Below are 15,083 nucleotides of genomic sequence, written 5' to 3'. Positions count from 1 at the left end.
TTACCTAGAGATTTCACTCTTAGAAATTTACATTATTGATAAAAACATGCACGGAAAGACCCAGGTTCAATGATTGTTACAACTTTATTTTAGTAGGCTCATCAATAGATTTGTTCAATAATGATACACCATACAGTAGAAAATGCAATTCCTGACAGAAATGGAGTAAATCTATAATCACTGGTTAAAAAAATTATTCCAGGGGCCGGGGATTTAGCGCATTGGTGCCGTGTGTGCCTTGCAAGCACAAGGTCCTGAGTTCGATCCCTGGTACCACAAAACAAAACAAAACAAAAAAATTATTCCAAACTACATCAGTAAGAGAAAAAAGCAAAGTGCCACAGCCACATAGCTCATATACTACAATGTTTCTTTGGTGCAAAGCAAAAATAGACTCATATTCATGAAAGGTGGAAGATCTTGAAAGCTCTTGACATTGACTGTTTCTAGGGCAGATTTAATGTACACTGTCTACCCTTTTGCATTGTTTGAACCTGCACATTTTTTCAATTTTAAAAGCCACCAACTCATCACACATTTACATTTGTTGATAATTTATAACGTACTAGATGCAGACTAGACATTATGAATATAAGCAAGAATGACAGTTTATGTCTTCCAGGAACTTACAAATAAATACAGTGCTTATCAAAAGGACTGCTTTTACCTACTACAGAAACAGTGCACCATCCCACTGAGTATCTGTAATGAGATACTTCCTATAAGAGATGAACATGAACACAGTAAAACGCATGTGTTTTTGTTGACAGTGAATAACAAAGGCTTACGCGATGCCAAAATTCCTCACAGCACTCGCTAATATCCTGACACAATTAATTTACCAAGTTAATTAGCTTCCCTTCTCCCAAAGCACAATCTTGGAAAGAGAAGTACAATAATCACAAATATAACAGTAGTGATGAGGAAAACCCTTGACACTCTGTCCCTCGAAAGTAGTATAATCAGATCTTGAACAATCAGGTTATAAGAAGAGTATACTGAGATTTCTTTTTTTTTTGTACCCGAGATTGAACTCAGGACCTTGCACTTCCAAGGCAGGCAGTGGAACCACTGAGCTAAATCCCTGGCCCCAAGAGTATACTGAAGTTATCAGGGGAAGTATAAAGAAGCTAACTAGGAATTAGAGAATATCGTTAAAACAAATTTATAATTGAATAGTTCTGCATGAGTGAAACTATTACATATGCATATGTCAAGAGTTTGCTGACTGAAAATCTCAAAATAATTTGTCTGTCGTTAAAGCATTTCATAGAAAACATACACAAAAACCCATCACGAAAGAGCTATACCATGGCTACAAAACTATGGTAACCAAGACAGTGTGGTGCTAGAATAAGGATAGACACATATAAATCAATGGAATTGAAAGTAAAGAAAAAAACTCATATGTACAACTGATTTGGAACAAAGGTACTAATACAATTCAGTTGGGGGAAAGAACAGTCTCTTTCAGTAGACAGTTCTGCAATAACTGGAAAGCCACATGTAAAAAATTAACTCATAATTGATCAAAGACCTAAACATGAGATAAAACTCATAAAATTCTTTGAAGAAAACAGGTATAAACTTCTGTGACCTTAGATTAGGTAATACTTTCTTAGAAATGACACCAAAACCAACAAAAGAAAAAATGAAATTGGTATTTCACCCTAAACAGATTAACGCTGTCTTCAACTTAAAAAAGGTTAATACTATTTAGCTTAACATTCACCAAAATTAACTTTTGTGATGAAAAGTATACCACAAAGTGAAAATACAACCAATAGAATGGAAGAAAATTTCTGTAGACCCTGTATCTCCTATCTTGTATTATGCATAAAAATTTTTACAGCTCAATAAGAGGACCCAAAAAAACTGGCAAAGAATCTGAATAAACATTCTCCAAAGTGCACAAACAGCTCATATGCCCATAAAAGATGCTCAACAAATATTATCAGCCATCACAGAAATGCAAAGCAAAATCACAAGGAGGTAGCAGTTCACGTCCACTAGCTTGGCTGTCATCAAAGTCAGATTAACAAGTACTCATGAAGATGTGAACAAACTAGAACTCTGACACACTGCTGGTTGGATTGTAAAACAGTGCAGCCACTTCGCAAAATTTTGTCAGACTCTCAGGTTTTAACAGTTACCACATGACCTAGCAATTCAACCTCATAGATACATATCCAGGAAGAAATGCACACAGGAGGGCACTGGTGGTAAGGCAGGCATCCATGTCTATATCTGAAATACTTAGCAAAAAAAGCAAAAGTGGTAAAAATAAATAAATGAAAAATAAGAGCTTTATCAGGACAAATAGCTATAAGCTATACAATGAATACTGATACTGATATGTACATTCAAAGAAATCACATTAAAATTCTGAACTCTTACACATGCTTAAATGTACTGAAATGCTTTTCACAGAAGTATGTAGTAATTCCTTTCAGGTCTTATTTTAATCCATCATTTTACAGCAATCAATATAAAGGAATTTTTGAAATAATCTTTTTTTATTCAAATAGAATCACATTCAACAATCAGCAACTGAAATGAATAGACACTTCTCAGAAGGAAAAATGACCAATAAATACATAAAAAGTCTTTAACCTTGCTGGCCATTAGAGAAATTCCATCCTACTGCAGAAGGAATGGCTATCATCAAGAAAGCAAATAACAAATGCTGACCAGGCTGCAGGGTTAAGGAACCCTTCTATATTGTTGGTGAGAATGTAAACTAGTATTACTATGGAAGCTTTGTGCAGTGGCAGTATCATAGCCAATGAGGTTCACCCGAGGCAGGATTAAAGACATATTACAGTGATGTATGCATACCCATGTTTATAGCAGCATAATTCATAATAGCTAAATCTTGACAACAGCCAGTATGTCCACTAACAGATGAATGGATAAAGAAAATGTGGTATACATGCACAATGGGTTACTACTCTGCCATAAAGATAAATCTGAGTCATTTGTAGGAAAATGGATGCACCTTGAGACCATGTTAAGTGAAATAAATCAGACATACAAGATTAAATATGGCATGGTTTCTTTTATGTAACCAAAAATAGAAATAGCAAAATAAAACAAATAATAAACAAATAAAAATAGATAATAGGAAGTAGAGAGATAGTCTTCCAAATGGGAAGGGGATCAAGACGAAGGTAAAGGGGATGATGAAGAATTGTGTTATGTACATGTACAAACTTTACACAATGAATGTAAACAATATGAACTGAAAACATGTACTACTAATAAAAATACTGAAGAAAAAGTCAAGGTCACGTGGTTTAAAAATTTCTGAGCTGGGTTTTGGTCTCAATTCATTGTCACCAACCACTAAAATAATGTTCTTGATCTAGGACCAAGTGATGAGAAAAAAATACAGGAATTTGTTTTCATTGGTTTTCAAAAATACATTAAGTTTTATTTTAAAATGTCTTTTAAAAACCCTGTGTAAATAACCTTGATTTTAAAACACAGTGGATGTAAGGAAAGCTGCTACATGATCAATCTCAGCATGCTGAGTATTAGTAATCTTTATATTATAAAATCAGGTTAGACTCTAGTCTCATCCCAGTGCTGAATTTACCTGCTGAGCTACCATATTCTTTCTTGTCCATCTCATCCTGCAAATAGCAATCTTACTTCTAAAGGAATTCATTTTTTCCTTTACCATGGTTCAAGAACTAAAGGTGCAGGTTCAGAAGATTATTCAAAATTTGTGGATTTTCAGTCCAGAATCCTGTATCTCAGAGCCTTTCCTTAAAAAGAGAACACCAATTTTTTTCATGTCATTATTTTGGCCAATCTTTCCACACCCATTTCTCTCCTGATGAGTACATTAGACCTATTTAAACAAAGATAAATGAGTGAAGCAGATACAGAGATGTTAGGGGCTGGGACTAATACCCACCACTCATCTACCTACAACTTACTATTCCAGTCTTCTCTACATCATGCTATTTTTTGTATTAAATTCTTTTATTGGTACATTGTAGGTATACAACACAATTACATTTCTCATTGGGAATTTTACCTTTATATAATGCATCTTGGTTCTTATTTTTTCCCCATTCCCAGCCCTCCCTTCACCCCCTCCACCCTTCCCTATTTACAGAGACTTTATTTCCATTTTTTCCATTTCTCAGCATTTTTCCTTTCCCTTCTTTCCTTTTCCCTGTCCCTCCCACTACCCCTACCCCTTTGGACCTTTTCTTCCTATTTTGCATTATCAATTATTCACTCTAATCATTGGTACATTTTAGGTATCCAATATAATGACATTCATCATTGGAAATTTGCACCTTTACATAATCTGTCTTGGTTATTTTTCACCCTTGCCCAGCCCTCCCTTCAACCCCTCCAGTCCTCCTTATTTACAAAGATTTTGTTCCTGTTTTTCCATTTTCTCATATTAACCCTTTCCCTTCTATCCTTTCCCCTAGCCCTCCCACTTCCTTCCCCTTTGCCCCTTTTCTTCCTATTTCACATTACCTATTATACATTTAGTCCTTATTTACATTTTCAGTTTCTCACACTAGAGAAACTACTCGGTATTTATACATGTGTGTCCTATTTATTTCACTTAAGAGTATTGCCTCAATGTGCATCCACTTAGCTATAAATGTCTCTAATTTCTCAGTTTTTATGGCTGAGTAGTACTCCATTTTATAAAAAACCACATTTTCTTTATCCAGTCTCCAGTTGATGGGCATTTGGGCTGTTTCCAAGTTTTAGCTATCACAAACTGTGCTGCTATGAACATGGGCGTACATATACCACTGTGGTATGATTCTTTGAATTCTTTGGGGAAGATCCCCAGCAGAGGAATAGCAGGATCAAATGGGACTTTCAGTCCTAGTTCTTTGAGGTATCTCCATACTGATTTCCACAGTGCTTGCACCAGTCTACACTCCCACCAGCAGTGGAGCAGGGTTCCTCTTTCCCCACAGCCCCGCCAGCATTTGTTATTGGTTGATTTCATGATAGCAGCCATTCTTTCTGGAGTGTAGTGGAATCTCAGTGTTGTTTTCATTTGCATCTCTTGAATGACCAGTGATGTTGAACATTTTTTCATGTATTTATTTGCTATTTTCACTTCTTTGTCTGAGAAAAGTCTGTTCATTTCAGATGCCCATTTTCGGATTGGGTCTTTAAATCTGGGAGGTCTGATCTTTTTAAGTTCTATTTTGGGGGGGGGGGTGTCGTTTCCTGGGGATTGAACCCAGGACCTTCTCACTCATATCCTCGGGCCTTTTTATTTTTTAAATTTTGATACAGTATCTCACAAAGTTAAAGTTTCCCGGGCTGAGCCTGAACATACAGTCCTGCTTCAAGTTCCCAGAGTGCTGGGATCCACTTAGACATTAGGTAGAACAGTCTAGATGCTCCAAATGTGTCATGCTTTCTATCATGTCCATGCTCACATCACTGTCTTTCCTTAGAAACACTGCTTCCTGTCAACCCTATTAAGTCTTATTTGTCCATATTTTTCTTTTTGAGACCCAGAGGAGGAATTCAACTCCTATAGTTCTCTAATACCCCTAGCCTTCTAGGTACAGCATGGCAGTGACATATCATGATGGCACTGAGAGCAAATATCAATGATGCATGACTAACTGAATTCTGTCTCTTTGTAAAACTTAAAATCTGTCTGGGTGAGGCCAGACAAGTCTTAAAAACATTACAGTAATCACTTCTAAAAAATATTCACCTGCTTCTAGTTATATCATAAATTTTAATGCAAACATTCAATAGGGCATCTTTCCCATTGCTCCCAAGATTTCAGCTCTTTCTGCTGCTGTAGGCATAAATGGCTTCACTCCATTCTGTCTTCTTTGGACCATGATAGAATTCTGTGTGTAAGAATAAAAGAAACCAGAATCACTCAAGTACTAAATGGTATATAATTTTCCAGTAATTTGCTACTGTTTCTCAAAAAGAAAATTCTAAAAATCCAGCTTAAGAAATCTAAAACCTAGTTCTGGGAGTTTAAGTAAATGTTTCAAACTATTAACATTTATTCCCACAGACATGTTAACAGTAATTGGGACAAGGAAATACTATAGAAGTACAACAGTACAAGAATGTATATATAGCTACTGCGTAATTGCTAAATAAAGCAACAGTCCATTTAGCAAAGGGAAAAGAAGTAGCTGGATACAGCCCTCAGAGAAACAGAAATTATGTATCAATGCCTTGAGAAAAGGAGGACCATTTTAATTATCATGATGTCAATAAGAAGGCAAGAAATGAAAATCTAATGTGGTATGTGAATCTTTGTTACCTACATTATGTTACCCAACATTATACTGTTACCTACACTGTGTTATATATAACAAGGTTAAGGAGATTGCTCTAGGGCTACAGATACCCAGGAGGATTCATTTATACTAAAACTGCCTTCCTATACCTTAGAGCTGGAGAAAACAACAAAAAACTCTCAAGGATTCTTTAGGGCTACAATAGCACACAGAGAAGGCTGAAAAGTTGTTTCCCTATGGCCACCACTGGGAAAGACTAATCTTAGGCCTCAGTTTCGAGACAGGTTTAACAGGAAGCTCACCAAGTTAGGCTTACCCAGAATTTCCGGCAGTTTTTGTACTTCAAGAAACAACTGGAACACCTTTCCTTGTTATAGTTATTTTCAGCCATACATCTGGCAGAAGCATCAGTCTCCTTAAATGTTAAGAGTAATCATTTACAACATAGAATGAGATCTAAAACAGACTAAAAACAAACTTCTGAAGCTGCTTTCCTCCTAAAGCTAAACATAATGTGAAACTGTTCATTTTTGTTCATTTTAATAGGTAGATTAATAAAAATTGAATAACCTTGCCAACTATCTCATAATTCATTCTTTTGAGGTAGACATCTTCCTTTTCATACTCAGCCAGTTTTCTAAACATCTGATCAAAGGAATTTGAGCCAAAGCACTGCCTGTGATCATTTGATCCAGAAAGTGAAGCAAGACATAATATGTTTCAAAATCACTGCTGCACATCCAGATTCAGAAACCAGTATTCCAACTCACACTGCAGTTCTGCTGCCTTTCCCTAATTCTCATTCTAACTTGATGTTTGATTTTAATGCTTGCTTCCAGATTCCAAGTAAATTGCTAATAAGTGGTTTACATCAAGGAAACCTGAATTAACACCATTCATCTTAATGCATTTTTGGCTATTATTTACTCTGTTACACAAGTAAGTACAATATTATGTAAACAATTTTAATAGTTATTAATACCATTTTAAACCAAACTGAGTAACACAGGGCTAGTTTAGAAGAGTAGGTATCATTTGAGAATAAAATTTAAACTGTCTAAACTGGAAGCAGATTGGATAACAAACTTCAAAGTGAAAGGTATGATTATGAAACACTGTGCAAAAGAAAGCTTTAAATAAACAGCAGGTAATTTGCTTCACAGATCTCAGAAACATATTCTATCTAACAGATTTATTTAATAAAGCTGGTGAAAGCTGATTTTAATATACCGAACAAAGTTGAATTTCTATACCAAATGTTTAATGAGTATTTATTTTTGACAAATGCATATAGGATTGGGGAGTACAATTCCTCACAACGAAGCCACAAGAAAGTTTTGCAAGTGATTCAAATTAATGCAAATAAAAACTTACTCTATTTATAAGATACCTTTGTGAAAATCTTTAGGCTTAAAATAGGTTAATTTTATTTATCAGCCTATTACTCTTAGCCAGGTTATCTCAAGGAAATGATGAAATTATTGCTATTAAAAGTACAAATCTTAGTGGTAATTTAAAACTGAGGTACTTCCAGTTTTCAATTTTTGGATTAAAGATTTTTCTCAAGTGTTATGTTTGTACAGTTTTACAGTGACAACTTAATATATGCAAATAAACAAAACTAAAGAAGAAACTTTGTTACCTAAATTATGAACATCTAAAAATGCTCTAGTGGAATAAAATGTGCTGGCCAAGCATTTTTTTTAACAACAATAACTTTATTCAACACCTGCAGAAGACAGATGCCCCCAAAATGAAAATGAACAGCAAACTCCCCTACCGACAAGCAAGGATTTATGTCAGGATCTCTCAGTTGTTTTGTCACCAGAGGCATCCTCAGTCTTCTTACTGAAGACAGACAGAACAAAAAGTGTTAGGCAATGTATAACAGAAAATAAATTTTAAAATCTCATTAACCCTGAAAGTACTTAAAAACTTTAGCTTTAGCATAATGATGACCTAGCAAAAAAACTTCATGTATCCTCTGCACTTTAAGTACTGACTTAGGTGTGTTTCTCCTTTGTGTTGCTAGGGTACCTCAACACAAAGGGCAAACTTGATTGTAATGTTCAGTATGATAACTCGACCGTAATTCAGGTATAGTTTACTCTCATTTCTTAACTAGATTAACAAAATCTAATATTTCTTAGAATTGTGATCAGCACACACAAAATAAGCAATTTAGTACATTATGACTTTAGCAAAAACATTTATCAACTAAAGTTACACAGCACTTGCCCTTGGCCAACACTAGAGTAGTCGATATAACAAAAAGCTAAATTATTACTTAGTTGACATTTTGAGAAGTCCCAGAGTTTAAAACATAAGTAAAAATTTACTTCTATTTACATCTACTTACTTCTTTTATTTCTATATTTACATCTTCTATTTACTCTTGAATTTAACTGGTAATTTCTTGGGTTAAATGAAGTCAGGGAATGCTACTGTCATTTTCCAACTCAAAACTTAGTAATATATCTTTCCAAGTTTATTGATTACAGACGATCAGTTCCATAAGAACCAGTTAATCCAAGTCATCTACTCATGTAATATGTCAACCATATTCCAGAACAATTGCTTTTCAAAATGAAGCGCAACTACAACTTGTATGACTTTTCTTTTTTAAAAAAAAAAAAAAAGCCATAGAAAAGACTGTAAGAGAAAATTTAAAAACAACGATCAAAAAAGTTATTTTCAAGTGACTTTTCTTTTTTGGGAGGGTTTCAATGTATCAGAATACTATTGATGAACTACACATTATACTTTAAAATGCTCTGGGCTAAATTTAAGGAGTTGACGGGGCTTATATTCCCAAATCCTGTTCCAGCTTGATCAGTTTTCTACCTAAAGATCAAAGGAATACCCGGCAAATAATGTAATATGGCCTACAACAATTTACTGAATAAAAAAATGCACTGGACAATATAACCAGAGGTCAAAAGTTTTGTATGAAATGGCTTCAACTTTCCTTGTCCAAGCTGGGATCATAAAACTTATCAACTGTGTTAAAAGAAAGTGTATTTAAGACAATAAAATTCCATAAGCCCCGATAAAAGAAGGTATTCTCAATCAAGTCACCCAGATCAATTGCTTCTATTATGGAAATACTTGGCTAACAGAGACTAATCTCTGCAAAGAAGAATGGAAAGGGTTTTGGTTATTCAGAGGCTTCCTTAAGTTTTAGTACTCACTCATCCTTTCATGTCATAATTTTTACTGAACACCACATGCACATACCCAGCCAACAGAAACATCTTGGCAGAAAGGAAACTGAAGACGCTGTTCAATTCCATCTAGAAGCTTCTTTCTCACAGGAACACACTTCTTTTGCAGGCTTGACTCTAAGGCATTAAGTTTACAGCCTTTTTTCCCAACTATTCTGTGATATGAGAACACAGACCTCTGCTTAGGTGTTTATACACCTTGTCTATAATAATCTCAACAACCATCAGACACAGAATTGAAGTCCTGTGCTTTACATGAAAGTATCTGATTCTGTATTAGTCAAATTGTTTAAAAACGACACTTAGATAACCTTACATACACCCAGATCATGCTTGCTTGCATGAATTTATTCGCATTTCATTTTCCTTCCAGATTCGAAATACAACTCTAAGTTTGAATTTTCGAATGTCACCTCCTTTGCATGAATTCCTATGTATGAACTGGAAAAGAAGGGAATGTCAATTTACAGCAAGAAACAAGGCAGAAGGATAAGACCAAGCGCTTCACTAAAGAGGGCATATCTACTTACTCTCTGAAGGTATAGATAGCACTACCCAACAGTTACAAGGCTCTATACTTCCAGGAGGATAGCCAGAAAGAAACCACACACACGCGCGCGCGCGCACACGCACACACACAAATTAAGAGAAGGGCTGCAAAACTCCTGCACATCTGAGTCATAACTCCAAAATGCACTCTAACGTGCAATACGCTTAACATAGTTCTTGATTTCTCAAACAGTTGCTCACGGTCCTAATCGTCAAGTGGCTCTGAAGAGGAAGGGGAAACGGGCCCTCACTGAACACGTCCATGCCCACTGGCTACTCTGAGCCTAGGCAGGGTCTGCGTTAAATCGTGAAGCAGAAACACCGGAGGCCGTTAACCCCCTGCTGGCTGCACAGGGCCGGGGAAAGGAGGGTGCGCATTGGTGAGCGGGGAGTCCTAAGGAGAAACCGGACGGACTCAGGCTTGAGGCCGCGCGGCCGGACGCGGTGCTGCCAGTCAGCGTCTGATCTTGGACGGCGGGCACAGGTGAACACAACTAGCTTGGCCCTTCGAGGAAGACAGGCGGGGGACCAGAAAAACTCGGGAAACGGAAACGGGGGGATTGCAATAGCTTCAAAGGCTGGAGAGAAGGGTTAAGAAAAACCGAGGGTGTTCGGACCGGGCAGAGATCACCTTCCTTTCCTACCTCCGGCCAAAAAGACCCGCGTGGCCAGAGAAGCAACAGGAAGAGGCTCGCGCCGCGGCCAGGCGAGGCCTGGAGGGAGAGTCTTTGAGCCGCAAACGTGGATTTGGACCCCGCGGGCGGCCCGGGTGCGCCCCGCTCCTCCGGCTTTCCCGTAGTCGCCGCGGAGCGCCATAAGGCGGGGGGACCACTCACCTCGGGCGGACGCCTCGCTAGCGCCAGGCAGCCTCCAGTTCCAAACACGTCAATAGTTCACGCAGCAGGACCTTAAGTAGTGCGCATCCCAACGTGCTGTCCCCGCTGCCCCGCTGCCGCCTGCCCAATCGGCGTGTGGCGCCGCCAGACTGACAGGCGCGCGAGGCTCTGCACGGCAGGGGCAGGCGGGCCTCGCCGCGCCCCCGACAGGCGGGAGGAGGGCCGAGGCGGGAGGAGTGGGCGGGGAGGAACGCATGGAACCGCCCCACTCCCGCCCCCCGCCCCCCCCCCCGCGCCGCGGCCGGCTTCTTAATACTTCGGCTTGATGGGCAGCACCTTCGACCAACAAGAAGGTGGGGCCCCGGCGGCAGCGGCGCCGAGTGGTCGGCCCTGGGGCGGAGCGAGCATAGGGGGCGGACACAGCGGCGGGTGGGGGCCGGGGGCGGGCCGCCGGGAGGCGGGGGCGGTGGCCGAGCAGGCCGGGGGAGGTGGCGGTGGGCGCGACGTCGGCGGCGGCGGCGGCGGCGGCGGCGAGCAGCGGCAGCTGCAAGTTGGGCTGCAGGGGCAGCGCATACACTACAATGGCTGCTGGAAAGAGGCGTAAGGAGACAATTTCCAGGCCCGCCGCGTCCAGCCCGAAATATGAGAAAAAAATTATTAGAAATTCCGCGGGCGGTGTAAAGGCGGCGGACGGGCCGGAGGGAGGATGTTAAAGCCCCGCGGTGAGTTCTCCCGGGGTCCGGGGCGGTGGAGAGGCGCTTAGCGGGAGAAATATCAGGGTTATTTAAATTATGGGACTCGCTGAAGGGGCAGAGGAGCAGCGGCGGCGGCAGGAGGAGGCAAAGTCTGTGCTACTCTCAGCCCCTGCTCAGGACCCCAGAGAGAAAAATAATAATAAAAATAGAATAAAATCATGAAGCGGGGCTGCGAGCACTCGGAGTCGCTTCTGACAGGGCGGGGGCATTGCGGCTGGGGACCCGAAGGTGAGGTCGGTGGGAAAAGAAAGTTTATGCAGGGTCTGGAAAGTTTGAAAAGTTTTCCTCCTCCTCCTCCTCCTCCTCTCCTCCTCCTCCTCTCCTCCTCCTCCTCCTCCTCTCTGGTGCTGTGAATATTGTGACAGCGGCAGCGGCAGCAGCGAGAGCGGAAGACATTAGAGACCCGAAAAATAAGGGAAAAATTAATATAAATTCAGTTTTGAGAGTAAACTCTCCGCATTTTCCACCAAAACATCCCGGAGGAAGGTCGCCTCCCAAAGGGCCTGGCGGAAACCCGCAGTCGGCAATATTTGGGGGGCACTTTGAGTGACTTGGGGTAACTTTGCCCCTTTTTCAAAAGAGGTTTTTCTTTTCTGGAGAAATGAATTTGTTTTTGCCCTTTCCTCAGGTGGGCGAGTCGGGGTCGGGGTGCGGGGTCTGCGGGGAGGTGTGAGCCCGGGGTGTGTGGCTGCGAGGGGGGAGGGGGAGGGGGTGCTAAATGAAAGCAGGAGATCGGCACAGAGCAGGGACAGCTTGTTGTCAGTATCATAAACAACCAAAATGGAGGGAGAACTCAGGCATATAACCAAATAAAAATTTTTTAAAAATCGCAAAAAAATCCCTAAAAATCCGGGATGCTCCCCCTTTTCTCGCTAAAGGTAAAAGTATGAACCGCCTTTCCCTTGAAGTCCATTTTGACTTTGCAGAGACCAAGGAGTTAATATTTATTTATTTTTTAAAACTTTCGGAGAGCAAAAGCCTTTTATAACTCAACCGACAATGAGAAAACGTGAAAATCCGATGCTAGAGGAGCAGGGGGAGGGAGGGGGGAGGTGGTGGTGCAGAAACTACTAATCTTATTGGTAATGTGGACTGATCTGAGATAAGATAAACACCATATTTGCTATTTTGTAACTCCTTTTTAATGATCTTTACGAGGTTTGGGTGGGTTGTTGGGGTTTTGGGGGGTTTTTTTGTTTGTTTTTTTTTAGTGGAAAGAAAGTGATGCCATTTTCTTAATAGAGTTAATATGTGTGATTGGAAGAATAAACCTTTCCGGCTTCAGATCGCATTTTCGTCGCGTTTGTGCTTCAGGGTTTGTTAGTGGCTTCCTCCCTTCTTTAAACCGGGCTCTTCAAAGGAGGGATAGAGCGGTGATACTGCCCTGAGCCACTGGAGTGCAAGACTGGAGTACCTTTTGGGGAGGGTTGGGGATTTGGTTTCTTCTTCCTGACACGTTTGCTTCACCTGTTCATCCTCTCTAAGGAATGTTGGGCTGAGGTTTTCTGGCTTTATCTATATAAAAGGATAACTTATGCATAACATTGATGTTAATGGGAAAGTGCTGCTGATGTTGGTTCCACGTGGGATATGGGACAGAGTAGGGCATTTTAAAGGGACAGCTTCTCTTCTGTTATGGTTTTCATCACCTACACAGACTCACTGTCAGAGGACCTAAAGCAGAAGTGCTGGGAGGGTGGGGTGATGGAAGAGCCTTCTCTTTCCATTATTCACATGCACCCACCTTTAGGAATGATGGAGGGAGAGGAGGGATAAACAAGCTGAACAGAAGATGGATATGTGTATAGTTTAGTTTGTATTCAAGCTGTTCTTTTCTGTAATAAGCCCTCCCAGGAACTTTTCGTGTTACATTGCTTTGCTTTGGAAGCTGATTTGGGGAGGAATTGTGGAAAAATGGAAAAAGTTTAAGGTGTGTGGTGTAATGGTATAGCATTATTGAACAGTTATAAATTCTGTACGGTGAGATCAAAGAGTTATGCATGCCCACAATGTGATTTTACAGCCATTTTGTAAAAGCTATAAAATACCTAATAATCAATTTGGCTTTAAGTACATTGAGGACTTCTGGTTGGAAATTAAAAACAGTGATGAAGATTCTTTCACAGTATAAGCAGTAGTCATTGTGGCGGGGCGGGGAGACGACACACCAACACCACGGAAAACTTTACATATATATTCATTTTTAAAGTCCAGCCTCTTCTTATGCTGTAATTTCTTGCCTTTGAATTGAAAATATTTTAAAATCCTGAGACCTGTCAGTTTGCATCTTTTGAATTTATTTGTATTATTTAACAGGAAATGTTACGCATCATAAACAACTATCAGCTATGTTATGTTTTAAATATCTATAGTATTTTCCAAATTTAAAATGTGCTGTATAAGTTGTTAGCTGTTCTCTATTGGGATCAAGGTTAATCTTGACTAGAAATTACTTGTGTTACTTTTCCACAGGTTTATGGTGTTTCTGAAATAAACCTCTATTTTCCTTTGTTTTTATGATTTATAGAAATGGATTAAAGTTGGAGCTGAATTGTTAAGCTTCTTGTATGGAATGGAGTTCTTTTGCCATACTGTATAAATAAATCAGTATTTTATAGTCTATTGTATGGTAACTTGTGTTCATAATTGAGCTCTTTGTGCTTTTTTGTAAATATCTCCATAACCACATTACATCTGAAGTATTGGAATACATCATCTTGTGGTTTCTCATTTTGGAAACAATTACAACTTTCTAAGAATTCATTTAAAAAAATTATGCCATGAACCACTGCTAAATCAAAATTGATTAGATAAAATTCTTAATCTATTAATTGAAAAGAGAGGAACTCGCCACGTAATCTTCGGTCCAGAGGTTTCAGAATCCCACCAATACTTGCAAAACCCTTTGGTTTTATCTTGCATTTTCATTGTTTGGAGGCTCAAGACAATTTTATTAGCTATAGTCAGGATTATTCTTTGTGTTTAAAATTATCGAGACTTTTAGGTCTTGAGTAGTTGCCACTTGGACAAATCAGATGCTAATATCAACAATTCAGCCTCTATAAAAGTGAAGGGAAAGTATTTCTTCCAGTTGTATTAGAACGTTGAGTTATTTAGGTTGTTGAGATGCTTCAAGTTATGATTGGTCTGTTATCAACCTAAAATAAAAGTGCTGGTATTGTGATTTTTTTTCTTTCTTACATAGTGTGTTATAAAACTTTATCTTTGGGTTTTACACAACTAGCTACTTGTCTGAATTAGAAAATGCAGTCAGACTGCACAAATATAAAATCTGTAATTCCTTAGGGAGTCCAATTTAGGTAAGGTAGGGCACAGTATCTAATTTGAATTGTTTGAATTAAGGGTTTTTGATGCCTTAGAAATACTATGTGTTGAGCAGCCTTTGTTTGAAGCTACTATTAAATTATACCAATTTACAGAATTAAT

At 39.2% G+C, this 15,083-nt stretch overlaps 2 protein-coding genes across 9 annotated transcripts in view; one reads left to right on the top strand and one right to left on the bottom strand.

The window, feature by feature from the left end:
• Positions 1-65: 65 nt before the first annotated feature.
• On the bottom strand, positions 66-11,029 carry Chchd7 (coiled-coil-helix-coiled-coil-helix domain containing 7). The gene is made up of 4 exons (XM_004871519.3): positions 10,882-11,029; positions 8,053-8,120; positions 6,589-6,687; positions 66-5,864 (listed from the first exon to the last, which is right to left on the bottom strand). Exons 2-4 carry the CDS (start codon positions 8,104-8,106, stop codon positions 5,760-5,762), a joined length of 258 nt encoding a protein of 85 aa, XP_004871576.1. The 5' UTR covers positions 8,107-8,120; positions 10,882-11,029; the 3' UTR covers positions 66-5,759.
• Positions 11,030-11,390: 361 nt separating this feature from the next.
• Positions 11,391-15,083, top strand: part of Plag1 (PLAG1 zinc finger) — a 45,034-nt gene continuing 41,341 nt past the window's right edge. For 7 of the 8 annotated variants that reach the window (XM_087190323.1, XM_021249546.2, XM_021249548.2 and 4 more), the window contains exon 1: positions 11,394-11,603. The gene's annotated coding sequence lies outside the window, so the exon portion shown is untranslated. Of the gene's footprint in view, positions 11,604-15,083 lie in introns of all 8 variants that reach the window. The other variant, XR_015442680.1, reaches the window with a different exon arrangement.

The sequence above is a fragment of the Heterocephalus glaber genome, unplaced genomic scaffold, assembly GCF_053883595.1.
Source record: "Heterocephalus glaber isolate CG9 unplaced genomic scaffold, H.glaber_assembly_v1.0 deba00001553, whole genome shotgun sequence".
In the NCBI taxonomy this organism is placed as follows: Eukaryota; Metazoa; Chordata; class Mammalia; order Rodentia; family Bathyergidae; genus Heterocephalus; species Heterocephalus glaber.
The sequence above is the reverse complement of the archived record's forward strand: the minus strand, read 5'-3'. Positions and strand labels throughout refer to the sequence as shown.

What these genes read in the sequence shown, in the direction of transcription:
- Chchd7 (XM_004871519.3), bottom strand. Translation starts at nt 8,106, where the DNA reads ATGCCTCTGGTGACAAAACAACTGAGAGATCCTGACATAAATCCTTGC. An exon ending in ACATAAATCCTTGCTTGTCG is followed by an intron (nt 6,688 to 8,052) that starts GTAGGGGAGTTT and finishes TTAACATTTAAG; the next exon opens with GAGACTGATGCTTCTGCCAG. An exon ending in AAAACTGCCGGAAATTCTGG is followed by an intron (nt 5,865 to 6,588) that starts GTAAGCCTAACT and finishes TCTTACACACAG; the next exon opens with AATTCTATCATGGTCCAAAG.